This window comes from Trichechus manatus, unplaced genomic scaffold, assembly GCF_000243295.1.
Source record: "Trichechus manatus latirostris isolate Lorelei unplaced genomic scaffold, TriManLat1.0 scaffold00085, whole genome shotgun sequence".
NCBI lineage: Eukaryota > Metazoa > Chordata > Mammalia > Sirenia > Trichechidae > Trichechus > Trichechus manatus.
This window is the reverse complement of record NW_004444021.1, coordinates 8,072,821-8,091,421: the sequence shown is the minus strand read 5'-3', so window position 1 is coordinate 8,091,421 and position 18,601 is coordinate 8,072,821. Positions and strand designations below refer to the sequence as shown.

Sequence of the window (18,601 nt, the reverse complement as noted above, 5' to 3'; positions counted from 1 at the left end):
GTATTTCTCAAGCTGAAAGAACTGAAGAAAAATTCAAGCCTTGAGTTGCAATATTGCAGGATTCTATGGGCAAATACTGAATGACGGAGGAAACATCAAAATAAGATGGAAGGAATACAGAGCCACTATACCAAAAAGAATTGGTCAGTGTTCAACCATTTCAGGAGGTAACATATGATCAAGAACTGATGGTACTGAAGGAAGAAGTCCAAGGTGTACTCAAGCATTGGTGAAAAACAAGGCTCCAGGAATTGACAGAATACCAATTGAGATGTTTCAACAAACAGATGCAGTGCTGGAGGTGCTCATTCATCTATGTAAAGAAATTTTGAAGACAGCCACCTAGGCAACCTACTGGAAGAGATCCATATTTGTGCCCATTCCAAAGAAAGGTGATCCAATAGTGTGCAGAAATTATCAAACAACGTTATTAATATCATACATAAGTAAAATTTTGCTGAAGATAATTCGAAAGCAGTTGCAGCAGTAGCTCAGCAGGGAACTGCCAGAAATTGAAGCCAGATTCAGAAGGGGACATGGAATGAGGGATATCATTGCTGACATCAGATGGATCTTGGCTGAAAGCAGAGAATAGCAGAAAGATGGTTACCTGTGTTTTATTGACTATGCAAAGACACTTGACTGTGTGAATCATAACAAATTATGGATAACATTGAGAAGAATGGGAATTCCAGAATACTTAACTGTGCTCATGTGGAACCTGTACATAGACCAAGAGACAGTCTTTCAAACAGAACAAGAGGATACGGCACAGATTAAAGTCAGGAAAGGTGTGTGTCACAGTTGTATCCTTTCACCATACCTATTCAATCTGTATGCCGAGCAAATAATCCAGGAAGCTGGACTATATGAAGAAGAACGGAGTATCAGGATTGTAGGAAGACTCATTAACAACCTGCGATATGCAGATGACACAAACTTGCTTGCTGATAGTGAAGAGAAGTTGAAACACTTACTGATGAAGATCAAAGACTACAGCCTTTGGTATGAATTGCACCTCAACATAAAGAAAAGAAAAATCCTTACAACTGGACCAGTAAGCAGCATCATGATAAATGGAGAAAATATTGAAGATGTCAAGGATTTAATTTTACTTGGGTTCACAATCAATGCCTATGGAAGCAGCAGTCAAGAAATCGAACGATGTATTGCATTGGGTAAATCTGCTGCAAAACACCTCTTTAAGTCTTAAAAAGCAAAAGTGTCACTTTAAGAAGTAAGGTGTGCCTGACCCAAGCCATGGTATTTTCAGTTGCCTCATATGCATGGGAAAACTGGACAATGAATAAGGAAGACCAAAGAAGAATTGATGCCTTTGGATTATGGTGTTGGTGGAGAATATTGAATATACCATGGATTGCCAGAAGAATGAACAAATCTATCTTGGAAGAAGTACAGCCAAAATGCCCCTTAGAAGCAAGGATGGCAAGATTTTGTCTCACACACTTTTTGACATGTTTTCAGGAGGGATCAGTCCCTGGAGAAGGACATCATGCTTGTGGAGGGTCAGCAAAAAAGAGGAAGACCCTTGACGACATGGATTGACATCATGGCTGCAACAATGGGCTCAAGCATAACAATGATTGTGAGGGTGACACAGGACCAGGCAGTGTTGGGCAGTGTTTAGTTCTGTTGTACATAGGGTCACTATGAGTCGAACCAACTGGACGGCACCTAACAAAAACAACAACAATCTTTATGGTAGCAGATTGCCAGGTCTTTCGCCTGTGGAGCTGCCAGGTGGGCTGAAACCAACAACCTTTTGGTTAGCAGCTGAGTGCTTAACTGCTGCACCACCATGTTGTTGTTGTTTGGTGCCATCAAGTCAATTTTTGACTCACAGCGTGACCCCATGTGATAGAGCTGAACTACCCCATAGGTTTTCTAGGATGTAATCTTTGTGGAAGAAGATCACCAGGTCTTTCACCTGTGGAATAGCTGGGTGGGTTTTTACTGCCAGCATTTTGATTAGCAGCCAAGAACTTAACCATTGCGCCACCAGGGCTCCTTGTGCCACCATCAAAATAATAAAATAGCCATCTTGCCCTGACTATGTCTGTTAAACTTTTTGTGCCTCTCTGACCCCAGCTAGATCTTTCCTGACCCTGGAGAATGGCTAATAAACTCTGACATGGTTCATACTCAATTAGGGACACTTTTAATTAAAGCAGTGATTCTTCTTTATTGAAGTTTGGCTTATATTTTAATATGTTCTAAGTGTGCTTGTTCCTGTGACGTTAACTCATTAGTCAGAGGGACATCTGCTGGCAAAGGCCGGAATTACAAACCAGAACAAAGTCAAGGGATTCCTAGGGTCTGTTAGGTCTTACCTGTGACTTGATGAACAGTGGAGAAAAGGAACTGGGAGCCACAAAGATCAGAGAACAAGTTTTTAGTATTTGAGGGGATCTTAGAATTTATTCCATTTTCGAGTTAGTGGAGTAATCTTCTGAGACTCACAGCCCTCACTTCGTATATTTATTATACCTTATCAAATCTCGATCTTTTATTTAAGTGTTTGCTCCACTTAAAGTGTTTTATTTAGTATTTGTATCAGTTCCTTAGGCATAGTTAATTCTCTCTCAGTATTGAATTAATAAATGAGATAGTATATTTGTGCTGATCTACTGTGCAGTTAATATTTCCTTCTGGATAGAACCAACAGGTACAGATCTCCTTGTTGGTATTGGGTCATCTCTCCCATTCTCTGTTTCCCTTATCACACAGGGGTGGCATACACATCAGAATGCTTTCCATGCAAGCCAGGCACGTTTAGCAACAAACCAGGTTCGTTCAACTGCCAAATGTGCCCCAGAAACACCTATTCTGAGAAAGGAGCCAAAGAATGCATAAAGTGTAAAGAGGACTCCCATTTTTCAGGTAAGACTAGCTCTTGCCAGTTTATACTTTTTGTTCCTTTCTTTCTAAGTTTGTGATTGTAGCGTGTACATTCATGTGCTAGAAGTTCACACATAAAGTATGATGTGAGTGGTGGGCCAGGCACTAAAGTGCTGAAGTGACTCAATACGAAATGTGTAAAATTTATGACATTCTGTTACCCCTTCTGCATTACTTTCCCCTTTGTCTGTAATTTTTTCTATTCCACATCCACAGGTAGCTGCTGTGGATATGTTTATACTAATGCTAAAAAAGAAAGCAAGAAAGAAAACGTTTGTATTGTACGTTTAGGCGATTGGCTGGCATAGAGATATACTTAAGAACTTTTAACTTGTTCCAAATTTCCAGTGTTCAGTGATAATGGAAGAAATCTAATGTCTTCTTAGAAAAACTATGATTTGCATCATGTATATCATGGAAACACTGATTGTTCTAGGAAAAATAAAAATATAGGCTCTCATTTTCTTTAGGCCTAGCAGTTCTACCTAAGTTATTCTGGTAAGGTTATTTTTTCTTTTTCAGTTGTTTGCTTCTTTGTTTTGTTTTTTGCCTTTTCTCAGATTCACAAAGCAGTTGACCATTTCTGGAATCTATTTTTATGTTGCAGAGGAAGGATCCAGTGAGTGCATGAAACGCCCTCCCTGCACCACAAAAGACTATTTCCAGATCCACACTCCGTGTGATGAAGAAGGAAAGGTACATATAGGTAGTGTTCAATCAGCTTCATCCCAAATTTATTTAATCCTCCTCCCAATTTTGAGCAGACTAATTTATTCATGAGAGATTAAGTTAGCTGATTATGACACATGCGTGCAAGGTAGTAGAAGAAATTTAAGTGTTTAAATTCTGAAGCTTGCCTGTCTACTCCTTATTAGTGTTGTGAGCAAGTTACTTGATGTCTTTAAGCCTCAGTTTTTTTCGTCTTTAAAATGGGGATAATAGCATCTGCTTATAAAGCTGCTGTGAGAATACATGAGATATTCAGTGGAAAGTTCCTAACACAGCGCCTGACACATGGTGAGTGTCCAATACATTACTGCTATTTTTAACAGTTATACTTTTTCAGAAGTAATCTGAACATCAGGAAGAGCACAGCCTTAAAATGTGCATGGTAACTCACAGGATGGAAATACCCTGTAACTTCTCTTTAATTATTTGGTTACTCAGTAGGTTTTGTCAATAATGTTATGCAGCCATAGGCTAATTCAGTTATGGCAGATTACTGTGTAATTGCATTTAGGAAATGCAAAGTAATTACCATATAAATGGCACTTATCCAGGGGAAAAATGCCCACATGTACTCTACAGTTGACCTACCATTCTCTTAATTAAAGAATCAGCCTGTGCCAATTTCTGTCAGTAAGGAGAGACTCACATTAAAGGGGCTGCTATGCAGGGTGCCTTGTGTATGTATGCATATTTTGAAATAATCTTTGTGTATGTTTGCGTATTTTGAAATAATGACATTCATTTTCTTGACCTAGTTTTGTCGATATATATGTGTGTATATATGTATATATTTATATATATATATATAATCCAAACTAGGTCAAGGAAATTTATTACTTTCTCTTCTTATTTTTTATATCTCTAGGTTCTAATCTATACTTTTTATACATAAATGTTTATTAATCTTACCCTTTAGTCCTTAAGTTTTTTTAAAGGAATTTACTTTTGTAAGCTTAAGACCAAGTACATTCTAGTTTTTATAGTAGAGCATGTACTTACTGATTCAGCATAATTTGAGGGAAGGCAAATTCAAATAAGTAAAACATGTCAATGATAAGAAGTACAATTATTACTTTCAATAGGAACAACAACTCAAACTAACAGCTCTTAACTATAAAGTAAGGTCCTGACAGCCCTACAATAATTGCCAAATAATACCATTTCTGTTTAGAAAATCTGTGTAGAGAGGTGCTGCTAAGGTGGGTTGAAGAGTAATCTGAAATAGTGTTTTTTTTTTTTTTTTTTAGCCAAACATTTCTTAGCTGAAGTTGCCTTACTGAAATGTAAGACAAAAGTAAATTTATTCTATATAATAATCATTTCTTCAGCATTACTGAAGCTTAAATGAATGAGATCTAGTACAGTAAAGAATCTTGATCTTTGATATAATGAAAATATCCAAAGCTGATTTTTGTTATATGTCAATTAGTAGTTGACCAATGTGACAAAATCTAGTTGACCTGAGCTAAAAGGAAGTAAGCCCATCTAATGCACACAGTACAGACACATACATATATATATGCACACATGTGCACATTGAGGCATGTTGTGTACTTATACACAGATTATGTTTTCCTGTTGAGTCTGGGTGAACTCTGGACATGTTCTTGGTATAGAACATACAATGTACTAGCTAGAATCCACAAACTCAGTGATTTTTTTTAAAAAGTGATTTAAGATCTATTTCAAGATACATGTTTCTAACTCAGACGTAAATAAAATGCTAAGCAGTGGGAACTTAATGAAATAACATATATAGTCGAAATCAAGGTGTTGGCAGTGTTGATTCCTTCTGGAAGCTCTAAGGATCCATGCATCTCTCCTAGCCTCTGGTGACTACTTACTGTCCCTGGTGTTTGCCTTGTGGCTGCACCAGTTTCCAGTCTCCAATCTCTGCCTCTGTTTTCACATGACCTTCTCCCCTCTGTGTCTCTGATCTCCTACTGCCTTTCTCTTTTCTTATAAGGACAACTGTTACTGGATTTAGGGCCCACCCTCAGTTCAGGATAATTTCATATCAAGATCTTTAACTTAATTACATCTGTAAAGATCCTATTTCCAAGTAAGGTCACATTCACAATACTGAGGGTTAGGACTTGAACATATATTTTGGGGGGAACACCATTCAACCCCCTACAGATAATTAGTTTTCAATTAAACTGTTTATGATCGAAAAACAGCAAGTTTCTTACTTGATTATCATATCTGCAAAGATTGTCTTATATCTACAGATGTCAACCTTGCAAAAATTTTGAAGATAAACTTGTTAGGGAGTCAGCAACTTATAGAAAAGGCTTAAAGGTTTATTTATTTTGAGTACTAAAACTACTAGAACTAGACAGCTTTTTGTTTGTTTGTTTGGTTTTCTTTTAATAGTGGCAGAGCAAGGTGTCAGCTTTGTTTCCACATTTGGGGATAATTATAACATTCTGTACTAATGAATTAAAATACTTTACAGAAATTGGATGGGGAGGCTTAACTATTCATATGAGAAATGTAAGATTAAAATTCTTTAGCTTACAAGTGACAGAAACTTGACTCACACCAATGTAGGACGAAGGTGGAGTCTGTTGGCTCTTACAACTGGGAAGTCAATATAGATCAATTTCATCAGGACTTTCTCTTGCTCTTTCTTGTTGATATTCTTGGCTTAATTTGATTTCCTTCTCAGAAAGGCTCTTGTGGTGCAAACAACTCTGGCAACTCTATCCAAGTCACTTATCCTCACAGCTTTTGAGCGCTGACCAAAGTTTCAGAAATGACTTTGATTGGCCCTGCTTGAATCGTGAGCCCATCCCAAACCAATCATTTTGTCCAAGGGCATTGTCTTAGACTGAGTTCTCTAGAGAAGCAAAACCAGTAAAGTATATAAATATATATGTAGAGAGATTTATATTAAGGAAATGGCTCACACGGTTGTAGAGGCTGGAATGTCCCAAGTCCATGGGTCAGGCTGGAGGCTTCTCCTGATTCACATAGCTGCAGGGGCTGGTGAACCCAAGAGCGGCAAATCAGACAGCAGGACTCTGGCTCACAGTCTTCAAAGACCAGCGAATCCCAAGATTGGCAGACAAATGGCAGGTAAGCTGCTAGCTCAAGTCCCAGGAACTGGAGGTCAGACAAACAGGAGCCAGCTGTAGGATCCAGAGCGAGCAAAAGCCCTCAAGCCTTCTCAGAAAGTCCACGTATATTGGATACAGGCCACACTCCCAAGGAAACTCCTTTTCAACTGATTGGCTACTCACAGCAGATCCCATCATGGAGGTGATCACGTTATATCAAATCTCATCATGGAGGTGATCACATCATTATGTGACTGCCAAACTACATCATAACTGCAAAACCACTGAGAATCCTGACCCAGCCAAGTTGACACAAAACCTAAATGATCACAGCGTGGAATACTCTGGCTGGACAGTTTAGTTCACCTGCTAATCCCTGTGTCTGGGAAGCCAGACCATAAAATTACCAGTTCCTTTAAGTATCATAGGTCAGTTCCTAAAAAGAGACAGTGTCAGTTACCACAATAAATAGGGATTCTGTGCAGGTTAATAGAAAGCATACACTATTAAATATCATAAATATATCTGGTAAGATTATCTTGATATACTGGGAATTCTCATACACTTTTGTACATACCTCTCTTGATATTTACATGGTGACCATAGAAGATTTGTTAGTGTGTTGGTATCAGATCACTTGATTGCAAATGCTTGTTTAGATGAGTGTTTCCTCTACCAGACTCTCAGCTTCCTGTAGACAGCAACTGCTTCTTAACTCATTAAAAATCAAAAACAAAAACCTCTGAACCTATTGGAGTACCTGGAACACAGAGAGCAATGAAACATCTGTTGAATGAATTAATGAAGGAGAGCATTAGTAACAGAATGAATGAATACCACATTTGGAGTGTTGTGTTCTGTTCTTGGCACAAGGCTTGAGAATTTAAAAATTTGAAGAGAAATCTTAGAAAAGAAGAAATAGATGTTTCTCAGTTATTCTGTAAGGCAAAATTTGGATTAATAGGGCAAACTTATAGAAGGTAAATTCCAGTGGGATGTAATGATGTTCTAAAATGCAGAGCCTCCCAATCCTGGAATGGCAGGTTTTATCAAATATAGAACTTCCTGCCAAGGCTAGAAGAGTACCTGGCAGGGAAGAATATTTTAGAAGGGAGCCTTCTTGAGACAAGGTATTAGACTATACAGCTTTATCTCTGTGTCTGGAAAATTCATGGTGATCATCAAGGGTTTGCTAGTGATTTGGTATCCGATTGTCTTATGCTTTCATTGCCCTTAATGACCTTCGATATTACAAATTATTCCAAGTGCTGAATGCCTATAACACAGTATTTCGGAATTATATAGCAAGAGTGAGATGTAGGTACCATACAAAAATAGGTATAAATGAGTATCGATTTTAGATCTGCCTTTCTTCCTATACAATTTAAATATTTATGCTTAAAGTTAAGTATACTTGGGGCCTACATTTCTTAATTAGGAAGATGAGAAAACACCATGGCATTTCTCAGAGGCTAGGGATTTCTGAATTTGTTGAAAGTAAAAATTTCCCCATAGTCTGTTTTTTTAACAGCTTTATTGAGATGTAATTCTTATACCATATAATTCATCCATCTAATGTGTACAATTCAGTGTTTTAAATATATTCACGGGATTGTGCAGCCGTACTCACAATCTAATTTTAGAACATTCTTTTGCCCAAATGCCCTGGCTAGAACCTCCAGCACAGTGTTAAATCTCTATAGTGTCTCCAACATAAAAGAAGAAAGTGTAGACTCCTAGGCATTTGGAAAAGGAATAAGGAGGTAACCACAAGGGAAAACAGAAAAAATCAAAGGCATCATAGAAAAGGAATCCAAGTGGATGCTAATATGTAAATGGGTGAGTTGAGAATGCAGTTAGGGCAGGTGTGGATATTGAGTATGATTTTGAAGGAGAGGTCCAACAGAACTTGGCAAAATGGTGGTAATTCAAGGCGAGACAAATGATGATTGCCCAGTGGCAGGGGTAAGGAGGCAAGTGGTAGCCTGCCTGTCTGGGGCCATTTGAGCAGAACATTATGGAAAACAAGGCAGTTAGGTTCTGGTGATGGTTGGTAGGCCCTTTTAAAGCACATTTAATTTAGCTCTGATGACTTCAGCCAGTCTACACAGACATGGTGCATTTGGGCAGGGACATTTGTACATGTCCAGTTTAAAAGTTTGTGAAGAAACTTTCACCAAAAACTCAAAATATTATTACAAATAAAAATATTTTTATAAAAATATTATTACAAATAATAATATTTTTATAAAAATATTATTAAAAAAGTTTGTGAAGAGTTTGGTCCTCCCAGTCTAGAATTTTATTTTGATATGAGAAATAGGTTCCAATTGATACTTCCACATTTTTTAGATGTACTTTATTAATATAAATACAAGTGGGCACTATAACTCTCCTGTAGTCTTAATGGTAATCTGGTTAATTTTGGTCTATTAGGGTTTTGGTTTCATAGAACATTTCATAATTTTATCTCAACTTGCCAAAGAGTGAATTGATAGTTGGTTTTTCACCTGCGCTGTGAGCCATCTGGCACTTTGTATCATTAATATTAATTACTGTCTTTCCCCAGTCAGCCAGACTTGAAAGCATCTGTCCTCATTAGAAAGAGAGGGGGAGAATCAATCTGCCATGTGGAGCAAGAGGCTTTGCAAATGAAACTTTTGCTGTTGAGCAGTTGAAATTTGACTTCTGAGTGTTTAAAAGTTGAAAGGTGGTGGACGTTTTCTAAGTTCTTGAAATTTAATTTACTTGGATTGAAAGTCTCCTGGTTAGCTGACTTGTCAGAATGTATTTGCATATTGTATAATTTTTACCCTCGCTGAACTGACTCTCCTGACTAGTGGCTTTAACATTTACTAGGGTTGTATGGTTTTTGGGCAAGTTGTTTACCAGCTCTAATCAGGAGTTTCCCTACTTACAAACCTGAGGATAATATTACCTACCTCCCAGAGTGGTTGAGAGGATGACATGGTGTGCCCCAGGCTTAGGGACTGGTGCTCAGCCTCAGCCTCAGCACCACCGCCATCCCCATGTGGCAATCAGTTACTCCCAACAGTGCAGAAGCTCACAGGTAATTCAATACAGTTTTAACTGATGTAAAAATAAATCAGCAAATTAGTGAATTGACTTGAATTTGAGATTTGTTTTGTATATTGTTAAGCCAGAATTTTTAAAAGACAGCCCCCCAAATGTTTCATTTGCTTAGATTATCTGAATTTCATTTGCTTTTCTCAGGGAGCTGAGAGTCCCTTATGGATACAGGATCTAATTTATTTGTTCAGCTACTTAGAGAGCCTCAGCAGGAGTGGCCATTATTTTACAGATAAGAGAGTCAGATGGGTGAAGTGGCTGGTCAAACTGAACCATGACGTAGGCCGTAAAATGAATGCACAAAAGAGAGTTTTAAAAAGAAGAAAACGTTATTTATAATTCTGTTGAGACATCTACCTTTTAATCCATTTCCTTAAGTATCCTTCTTCAGATAAAGTGAATTTACTCTTCTGTAAGAGAATACTTGAGAATAAAATTGAGTGTCCTGAAGGGCTTACTATTTATGATTTTCTGTTACCTGGAAATAACTATAGAGAATTGCTTTTAAATTTAGTTCTCTAGCTTCGTTATTAGACTTAATACTTCAGAAGTTGTTTTTAAGGGCAAAGAATACTTTCAGCAGATTATATGTCTAATGAAAGGCAATTTTAGTCTTTTTAAAAACTATATTTACTTATAAAGGAGTTGACTTTTTTTCTTTTTCCCTTTGTTTTTAGAATACTTTTTTTTTTTTGCTAAGCATATCAATTTTGTTTTGAAATGGCTAGCCCATTTAGTATTTCTGGCTTAAAAAAGAGAAAAACTAGTGTTATAACAACTTTCTAGGGTTTGGCTGAGGTATAGTTATTTTATTATACTTTTTTTTATGTGGTGATGTGTGCAGATGTGAGAGAATAAAAGGAGAAGATGTGAAAGACTTTACTTCCTTGAAGGCAGAGGCTGTGTTCATCCTAATCTTCACAGCACAGGGAACAGGTTTTAGAAGCCTCTGGAGAAAATACTTTAGCTGTAACACTTGTGGTCTAATATCACTTTATTGAAAAAAACTCGGAGAGCAACTACAAATATTTATGAAACGTTGTATGCCATCTAATCAAGTCTGACTCTTAGTGACCCTGTAAGACAGAGTAGTACTGCCCCATAGGATGTCCTGGGCTGTGGAACCAACTCAGTGACACCTAACAACAAGAACAATCTTTATGGGAGCAGATCGCCAGGTCTTTTCTCCCTCGAAGTCACTGGTGGTTTCAAACCACTAATGTTTCAGTCTGCAGCTGAGCACTTATGTAACCATTGCATTACCAGGACTCCTTATTTATGAAATAACAGGATTCAAATAGGAAGCTTGAGATATATATATATACATAAATACATATACGTGTGTGTGTATTTATGTGCATATATATGTATATATAAATAAACTATTGTGTGTGTGATTACTATATTCTTTTGTGTGTGTGTGATTATGTGCTGTGGGTGGGGGAGGGGGAAAGAGTAGTGGAGGTCACAAAGTAAAAAACCTTGTATTGATTATGGAATGAAGTGAATGAGTAGATAGAAGAATAAGGGCCAAAATCATCTTATCAATATTTTAAAGAGGGATTTCATGAAATGATAAGGAACATGATATTTATGAGGTAAGGCCATCTGTAGCTTAGGATAAAGAAATTTGGGAGTAAGTGTCTTTCCCCCCCAAACGCATTCTCTTTTTCTCTTATTTTGTCACTGATGTTGTAGATTCTCTTTAGCTGGCCCTTCTCTTCTGTCACCTGTTTAGATTTTTCATAGCTGTCAGTTTAACATTTTTGTTATTGGAACTTTAAAGCAAATACAACATGTTATGTAATTTGCATGCTCTTTTGGCAGACACAGGTAATGTACAAGTGGATAGAGCCCAAAATCTGCCGGGAGGACCTCACAGATGCTATTAGGTTGCCCCCTTCTGGAGAGAAGAGGAATTGTCCGCCGTGCAATCCTGGATTTTTTAACAATGGATCATCTTCTTGCCATCCCTGTCCTCCTGGAACGTTTTCTGATGGAACAAAGGGTAGGAAGTTATTTGATCCAAGAATTGGACCTTTAGCAAAATAATCTTGTTGGAATACTATAATGTTGCCCTAAGTTGTTTTTATAGAGGGATCCTTTAAAATACACAACTTCTTTTAGAGACTGAAGAAGAGTTGAGCAAAATGATAATGGACTTGTGAGACTGCAGTGATTTATTTAACATATCATGTGGATAGGTTTTAATGGCATTTAGTGTAACAGCCTCTTAATGGGATAACTTTTTATCTTTGGAGATTTATAAGAAAATTCCAACATATTAATATTAAGCACTCCTCTTCAAGTGTGTTTGTAAAAGTACATTTATGTTTATGTAAGTATAAAAAAGTTATTTCTTCTAAATCAGCTTTGGAGTAATGGATCACAGTTTATGCCATAGTAATAGCAAAAATTGCTCATTTTGATCATATGGCAATTAAAATATTCCCTAAGTAGATTACTTAAAAGTGTACAATTGGGAAATGTTTAGTACTTATCAAATAATAATAAGACAATGGTTACAGAATTTGTTTTAATTTTAGTAGACAAAAATTACAATACATTTTGGTTGTAGGTACCTGTCTAATTTGAATAGGACCATATATTTAATATCCAGAGCCTTTGGGATATAGCATAAAAAGGACTCTGGAGTCAAATTAATTTGGATTTGAACCCACGTCCTGTTTACTACTAATAGTACTTCTCCCTTTATTTAAGCTCTTTGAGCTTCAATTTTATCATCTGTAAAATTTAGGGCTAATAATATTTAGCTCATCATCTTTAAGCATGTTAAATAAAATGTCTCCTGCAGTACTTTGGCACCAGGAAGTGCTTGCTCAGTGAATATTTTCTCTCCCTATCTCCTTCTGTTACTGACTTGATGATGCAGAGGATTTTGGCTAAATTTAAAAGTCATTGGAAAAGAGCCTTCCAGTTCAGTGTTGCAGATGTTAATTGAAATCAGGCTTATTTATAAACTTAACTCTTTCCAGTGGCTAAACCCTTCAACTTCCTGAACCCTTTCTCAACATAGTCAATATTTGAACTTCAAGTATTTAGTCCGTAATTAAATGATATTAATATTGTGTTTAGTTTAATAACCAGTAGGGAGGGTAAAATATTTCCTTATTTGTAAGGTAGAGAGAACTGATTCTAAGATTACACATAGGAGAACTTGAACTTGTTTTAGACTTACTTGTCTTGTGGAGGGGATTTAGAATTAGCAGTTATTTCTAGAAATAAAGGGAAACGTTTATTTTAAAAGATTCTGTATTTGTCCCCCCCCCACTAGTCAATTATATATGCATATATTAGATCCAGGATTTTTTTCTTTCCAGATTGTTTTTGAAAAAGTTATCAATTTCTTAGGAAATTGGTGGTCCAGTATCTCTCCTTCCCACGTCCCTCTCTGCTAATTAAAGAAGTTTAGCAGTGCTTGGTACAGAGCAAGAGGAAGTTGTCCAGATACAGTTTAATTGTAATTGTTTGCCCACTTGTCTCCTGTAGAATGTAGACCTTGTCCAGCAGGAACAGAGCCTGCACTTGGATTTGAATATAAATGGTGGAATGTCCTTCCTGGCAACATGAAAACTTCCTGCTTCAATGTTGGAAATTCAAAGTGTGACGGGATGAATGGTGAGTTCAGAATCAGCCCACTTGGTGCATTTTGGCTGCAGAGATGATCACTCTTGGACTCAGCCCTCTGAAAACACACTAAATACGGATTTGAGGAAACTTCAATTTTGTCATTTGCCTACTTGCCCTTACTTCAAGCCCTTTCATAAAAACAGTAAATGTGGTGCACAGCTGGATGACTTTCTGATAAGAATATAAACTATATAAATTTTGTCTTTTTTTCTGAGTCAGTTTTGAAGTAGATACTGAGGATCTCGCCTAACGGCTAGAAATACCAGAACAGAACACCAAGAGAGGTACAGAAATCTATGTCCTTTGCGGTTTTAAAGAGTAGTTTGATAACATTTTTGCCAGTATCTGTCTCGAGTGGCTCGGCACTGAGCCACAGTGAGGGGTTAAATAATCTCAAACTTTTTTTGCGTATGAAGCCTATGTTTATGAAATATGTATGAATTCCACTTCCTGAAAACTTGAAAATGTAGCAGAGTCCTTATAGGATGGTTCTGAATTTTATTTTGTTTTTGTGTTTTAAGCACTTAGAGAGCTGAGACTTGGTTGTTCTGTAACATTTGTTGGTTGAATGATGACAATATGTATGTATTTTTAAACTTGACGCAAGGGGGAGGTGTTGTAAGTACTAGGGTTTTACACTAAAATGTGTCCTTTACTTTTCTCCACATTATATTTTAGTAATGAGAAAAATCTTTTGAATTGCATTTGTTTTAAATTGTTACCTGTCCAAAATAAACAGGCTTGGGATGTAGGAAGTGATGTGTACACATGAGTATACCAAAACCAAACCAAACCTGTTGCCATCAAGTTGATTCTGACTCGTAACGACCCTATAGGACACAGTAGGACTGCCCCATAAGATTTCCAGGGAGTGGCTGGTGGATTCGAATTGCCGACCTTTTGGTTAGCAGCCTGAGCTCTTAATCACTGTGCCACCAGGGCCCCTCACCTGAGTATAGAGACTGACAAATAATATGTCCTTGAATAATGCTCATTAAACAGATAAGTAAAGGAGGGGAAGACAGAGCGTTAATTTATATTAAAGATTGCAAAATATTCCCCTTTTTGACCAATAATCCCATTTCTAGGAACTTATCCTAAGGGAGAATAAAAAATATAATAGTTTTTACCTATTAGGATTTATGTTTCTAAAAGCTCCTATGATTGCGTTTTAAGTTGAGGAAGTTAAGGTCTATTGGAAAAATAAGGTTGGGAAGGCCAGGTTATCTAAATGACTCTATGAAAGCAATATGTGTGTGTGTTCACTTAACTAGTAAATATTATCTGAAACTTTTGATTTTTTAGAGAACTTAGGCTAATTCTCATGACAATACTTGATTTACCCACTTACTTGCTCATTCACTTAGAGACTCTATTTTAAATTTTTGCTAATTTTCAGAAATATTCAATTTTTAATTTAAAAATATATATCTCTGCAATATGAGTATATGATATTTAAATAGTAAACTGTAATGTGAAAGCACACAGACAGCAGACGTATATTTTTGTGACTGGGTGGTTCAGTACTAACCTTGTGAGGAACACTGCTCAAAAGAACACTGGTTGAAGCAAGAGGCCTGGGGGTAGCTCATTTCACGAGATAGTCGTCCATAGTCATGGAGTCAGAGTGGACATGTGCTGACTGACTTGGTGCATGACTTGGAGTATTTTGAGAGACATATATATATATAATTTTTTTTTTAGTGTGAATTTCACATGACTGCGCTGGAACTCATGCACTGGAACTCAAAATTGGAGACAAGTTACTGTATATTTATGAAGATGTTTGTTGAGCATTAGCTATCATAATAAAAAATTGAAATAAAATATCCAGCAATCAGATCATGTTTGCGAAAGTTATGATATACTAATTGGATGAAATATTATGCAGTCATTAAAAACGGCAGCTATATGCAAAACAATTTGGCAATGTATTTTAAGAATTTTGAATGTTTCCATCCTTCAGTCCACTAATTTCACTTCTGGGGAAGAAATCATGCTCCATGATTATTAATATCAGTGTTATTTATAAGAGTGAATAATAGGAAGAAACAAACTAAATATTTAACAATGGAGATATGATTAAATAAAATTATGATATAATCGTATGATATATTATTACAGTCATTAAAATGAAATGTAGAAAGGATGTTTAAAGGAGAAGTGTTTTATATATTAATAATAAGAAAAATCAGAAAACAATGCTAAATGAAGAAATCAGAAAACAGAGATTATATAGTAAAACCTAAGATTTTTTTTTAAAAAGTACGCAGTAGAAAAAGATTGAAAGGAAATACACCCAAATGTTCAGAGGTCATTCCTGGGGGTTGTGGGTGCTGGGAAGTATGAATTACTTCACTTTTAAATTTAGTTTTCTATATTTTATAAGGAGTCCTGGTGGCGCAGTGGTTAAGAGCTTGGCTGCTAACCAAAAGGTCATCAGTTCAAATCTGCTAGCCGCTCCTTGGAAACCCTATGGGGCAGTTCTGCTCTGTCCTGTAGGGTCGCTATGAGTTGGAATCGACTTGACAGCGATGAGATTTTTGGTTTATATTTTATAAGTGTTCCTCATGAACACACATTGCTTTCAAAATCAGAGTAATGCACAAAATACTGATTTAAAAATACTCATTTGTCCTAATAATTCCATTACTGAAATTTTTTCTAGGGTAAGTGTGATACAGAAAAGCTTTACCAAACATATCTTCATTGCAGTGTTATTTATATTAGTTAAAACATAAAAATAATCTAAATGGTTAAAATAGATGTGTGGTCAACAGACAGAAAGCCCTATAGTGTAAGTGACTTTGTAAATTATGGAAGTTAATTACATATATCTACACAATGAAATATTAATTCAGTCATTAACATGGTGATGAAGTATTTAAAAATAAAACATGCTTATGCAATTACAGTTTATAAAACTGTGATACAGAATGTAATGTACAATAAGATCTCCAAAACCCATTGCTATCTGTGAGTTGATTCCAACTCATAGCGACCCTATCAGACAGAGTAGAACTGCCCCATTGGGTTTAAGGCTATAATCTTTTTAGAAGCAGATTCCCACATCTTTCTCCCACAAAGTCGCTGGTGGGTTCAAACTGCCAACCTTTCAGTTATGCAAAAACATGTATGCATTGAAAGATAGTGAAACCAGACACTTAAAATCTTAACAGTGGTTATTTCCGAGTGATAAGATTATACATAATTTTCATTTTTAAATTTTTCTGTAGCTTTCACAATTTTATAATAAACATAAATTTACTTTGTAAAAACAAAATAATTCTTAAAATATAAAGTATAAAACTAGAAACATGGAAAATGTGGGATTCACTCTGAGGAAAAAAACCAAAATACAGAATTGCATGTACTTTTAAAAACTATGCATAAGGACCAAGCATAGAAGGGGGTATGCAAAAATAAAAGTAGATGCTAGGGTGTGAGATTAGAAGTAAATTATTTTGGAATCCACATTTTCATTAACACTCTTCTACTATGTTTTTGTGATTGAGTATAGAGAAAGTGACAACTAGGGCATAGTAATAGGCAATATTTCCTAACTTTAGTATGCTGTGCTTTCAGATCTCCACTTTGCGTTCTGTAGATGCACTGTCCAATACAGTGGCCGCATGTGGATATCGGCCACTTGAAATGTGGCATGTCCAAATTGAGATGTGCTGGAAGTGTAAAATGCACATTAGTATATTGAAAGGCTTAGTATGAAAAAGTAAAATATGTAATTAATAATTTTTAATATTGATTACTTGTTGAAATGAGAATATTTTAGATAAATGGGTTATATATATTAAAATTACTTTCATTTCTTTTTACTTTTTTAATATGGCTATTAGAACATTTAAAATTACACATGTGGTTCACATTTGTGGTTCACATGTTTCTCTTGAGCAGCTCTGGGCCATATCTTAAGGTTCTTAATACTAGCCCATCAGGTTCCTTTAAGGTCATTGTCTTCCTACTCTTCTTGTCCAATTCATTATCTTGTGTGTGTCTTTCCCTTGCAGCTCCCCTTTAACTGGCAATCTGGAGTTCCAAGTCTGGACTTGCAAAGCTTTGGATTCCTTTATTATCACCAGTGCATGTCTTTGAACATTATGGGGAATGTTCAAACTTGAGAAATGTTTGCGTCCTCTCGCAGAAGTATTAGTCCCCTCCAGGCTTACCGCTTTACCATCCATCTACTGTTTTCTTCTCTTTGCCCTTTCCTGCTATCCCATCCCTCACTGTGGCATTTCTGAACAGTAGGCAGGTGTTCTTAGAGAAACACTGGTAAAGTTCTCGCTTTCTTGGTATAAAATTCCTCCACGTGGGAATATCCCTCTCCTCCTTACCCCACCACAAGTTTGCAGTCTTCTCTCTAAACTTAAATGCTTCTCATATTACTTATATGGCAGTGAAGGGCCTATTTTCCCGCTGGGTCAGACTGTGTTGTGGCTGCTCAGCACTTAGTATTCAGCGTTGGTACCTGCTTATCTCTCTTTACAACCACATGAACATTTAGACAGCAGAACAATTGGCATTTCTCTCATAAGTAAGTAGATGAGTACACATTATTTTTAGACTAGCTTGATTTATGTATATTCAACACATCACCTTTCTATAAACTGCTGATTATAGCATATCACAAGTTGCCAAATCACCAGTCTAGCACTCCTAATAATCTCTTCCAAGGTCTCTCTCGTATGCGTCCTTGAGGTAGCAGATGTTGACATGTTCTTTTGAAGACAGAAGTGTCAATGCTTAGACACTGCTGTTAATTACTAACCTTACTTGACAGGGTGTAGGAGAATGCCTCTCCTTTCCTCATTTTATTGCGGCTGCTTTAGCCTGTGGTATGTTGGCTGTTTCTGTGCAGAGGACAGACCTCACATAACCTATGCACGGCTCTGTCACCCTATACTGTTGGCAGTGTCTGTCTCTCATACTCTTCTGACTCCTTGAAGAGGGTGGACCCTGTTTTATCTTTCTGTCCCCAGTGTCTAGTATAGAGCTTGGTACTCAATAAATGATAGTTGAATGAAAAAATAAGAGAATGAATGCACAAGCAGAGACTAACTAGGGAACAGCAATACAGCAAACTGTAAGAGAGAACTCGGGACCCTAAAACTTCTTTATTAGGTAACTTGAAG

General features: G+C 36.6%; 1 protein-coding gene across 2 annotated transcripts in view; it reads left to right on the top strand.

Annotated features, from left to right (window-relative positions):
- ELAPOR2 (endosome-lysosome associated apoptosis and autophagy regulator family member 2) overlaps window positions 1-18,601 on the top strand; it is a 174,653-nt gene that overhangs the window by 117,384 nt on the left and 38,668 nt on the right. For both annotated transcript variants that reach the window (XM_004381480.1, XM_012556997.2), the window contains 4 exons: window positions 2,749-2,901; window positions 3,527-3,615; window positions 11,628-11,808; window positions 13,311-13,439. In XM_004381480.1, the coding sequence (XP_004381537.1) occupies window positions 2,749-2,901; window positions 3,527-3,615; window positions 11,628-11,808; window positions 13,311-13,439 (552 nt within the window). The remainder of the gene's footprint in view (window positions 1-2,748; window positions 2,902-3,526; window positions 3,616-11,627; window positions 11,809-13,310; window positions 13,440-18,601) is intronic.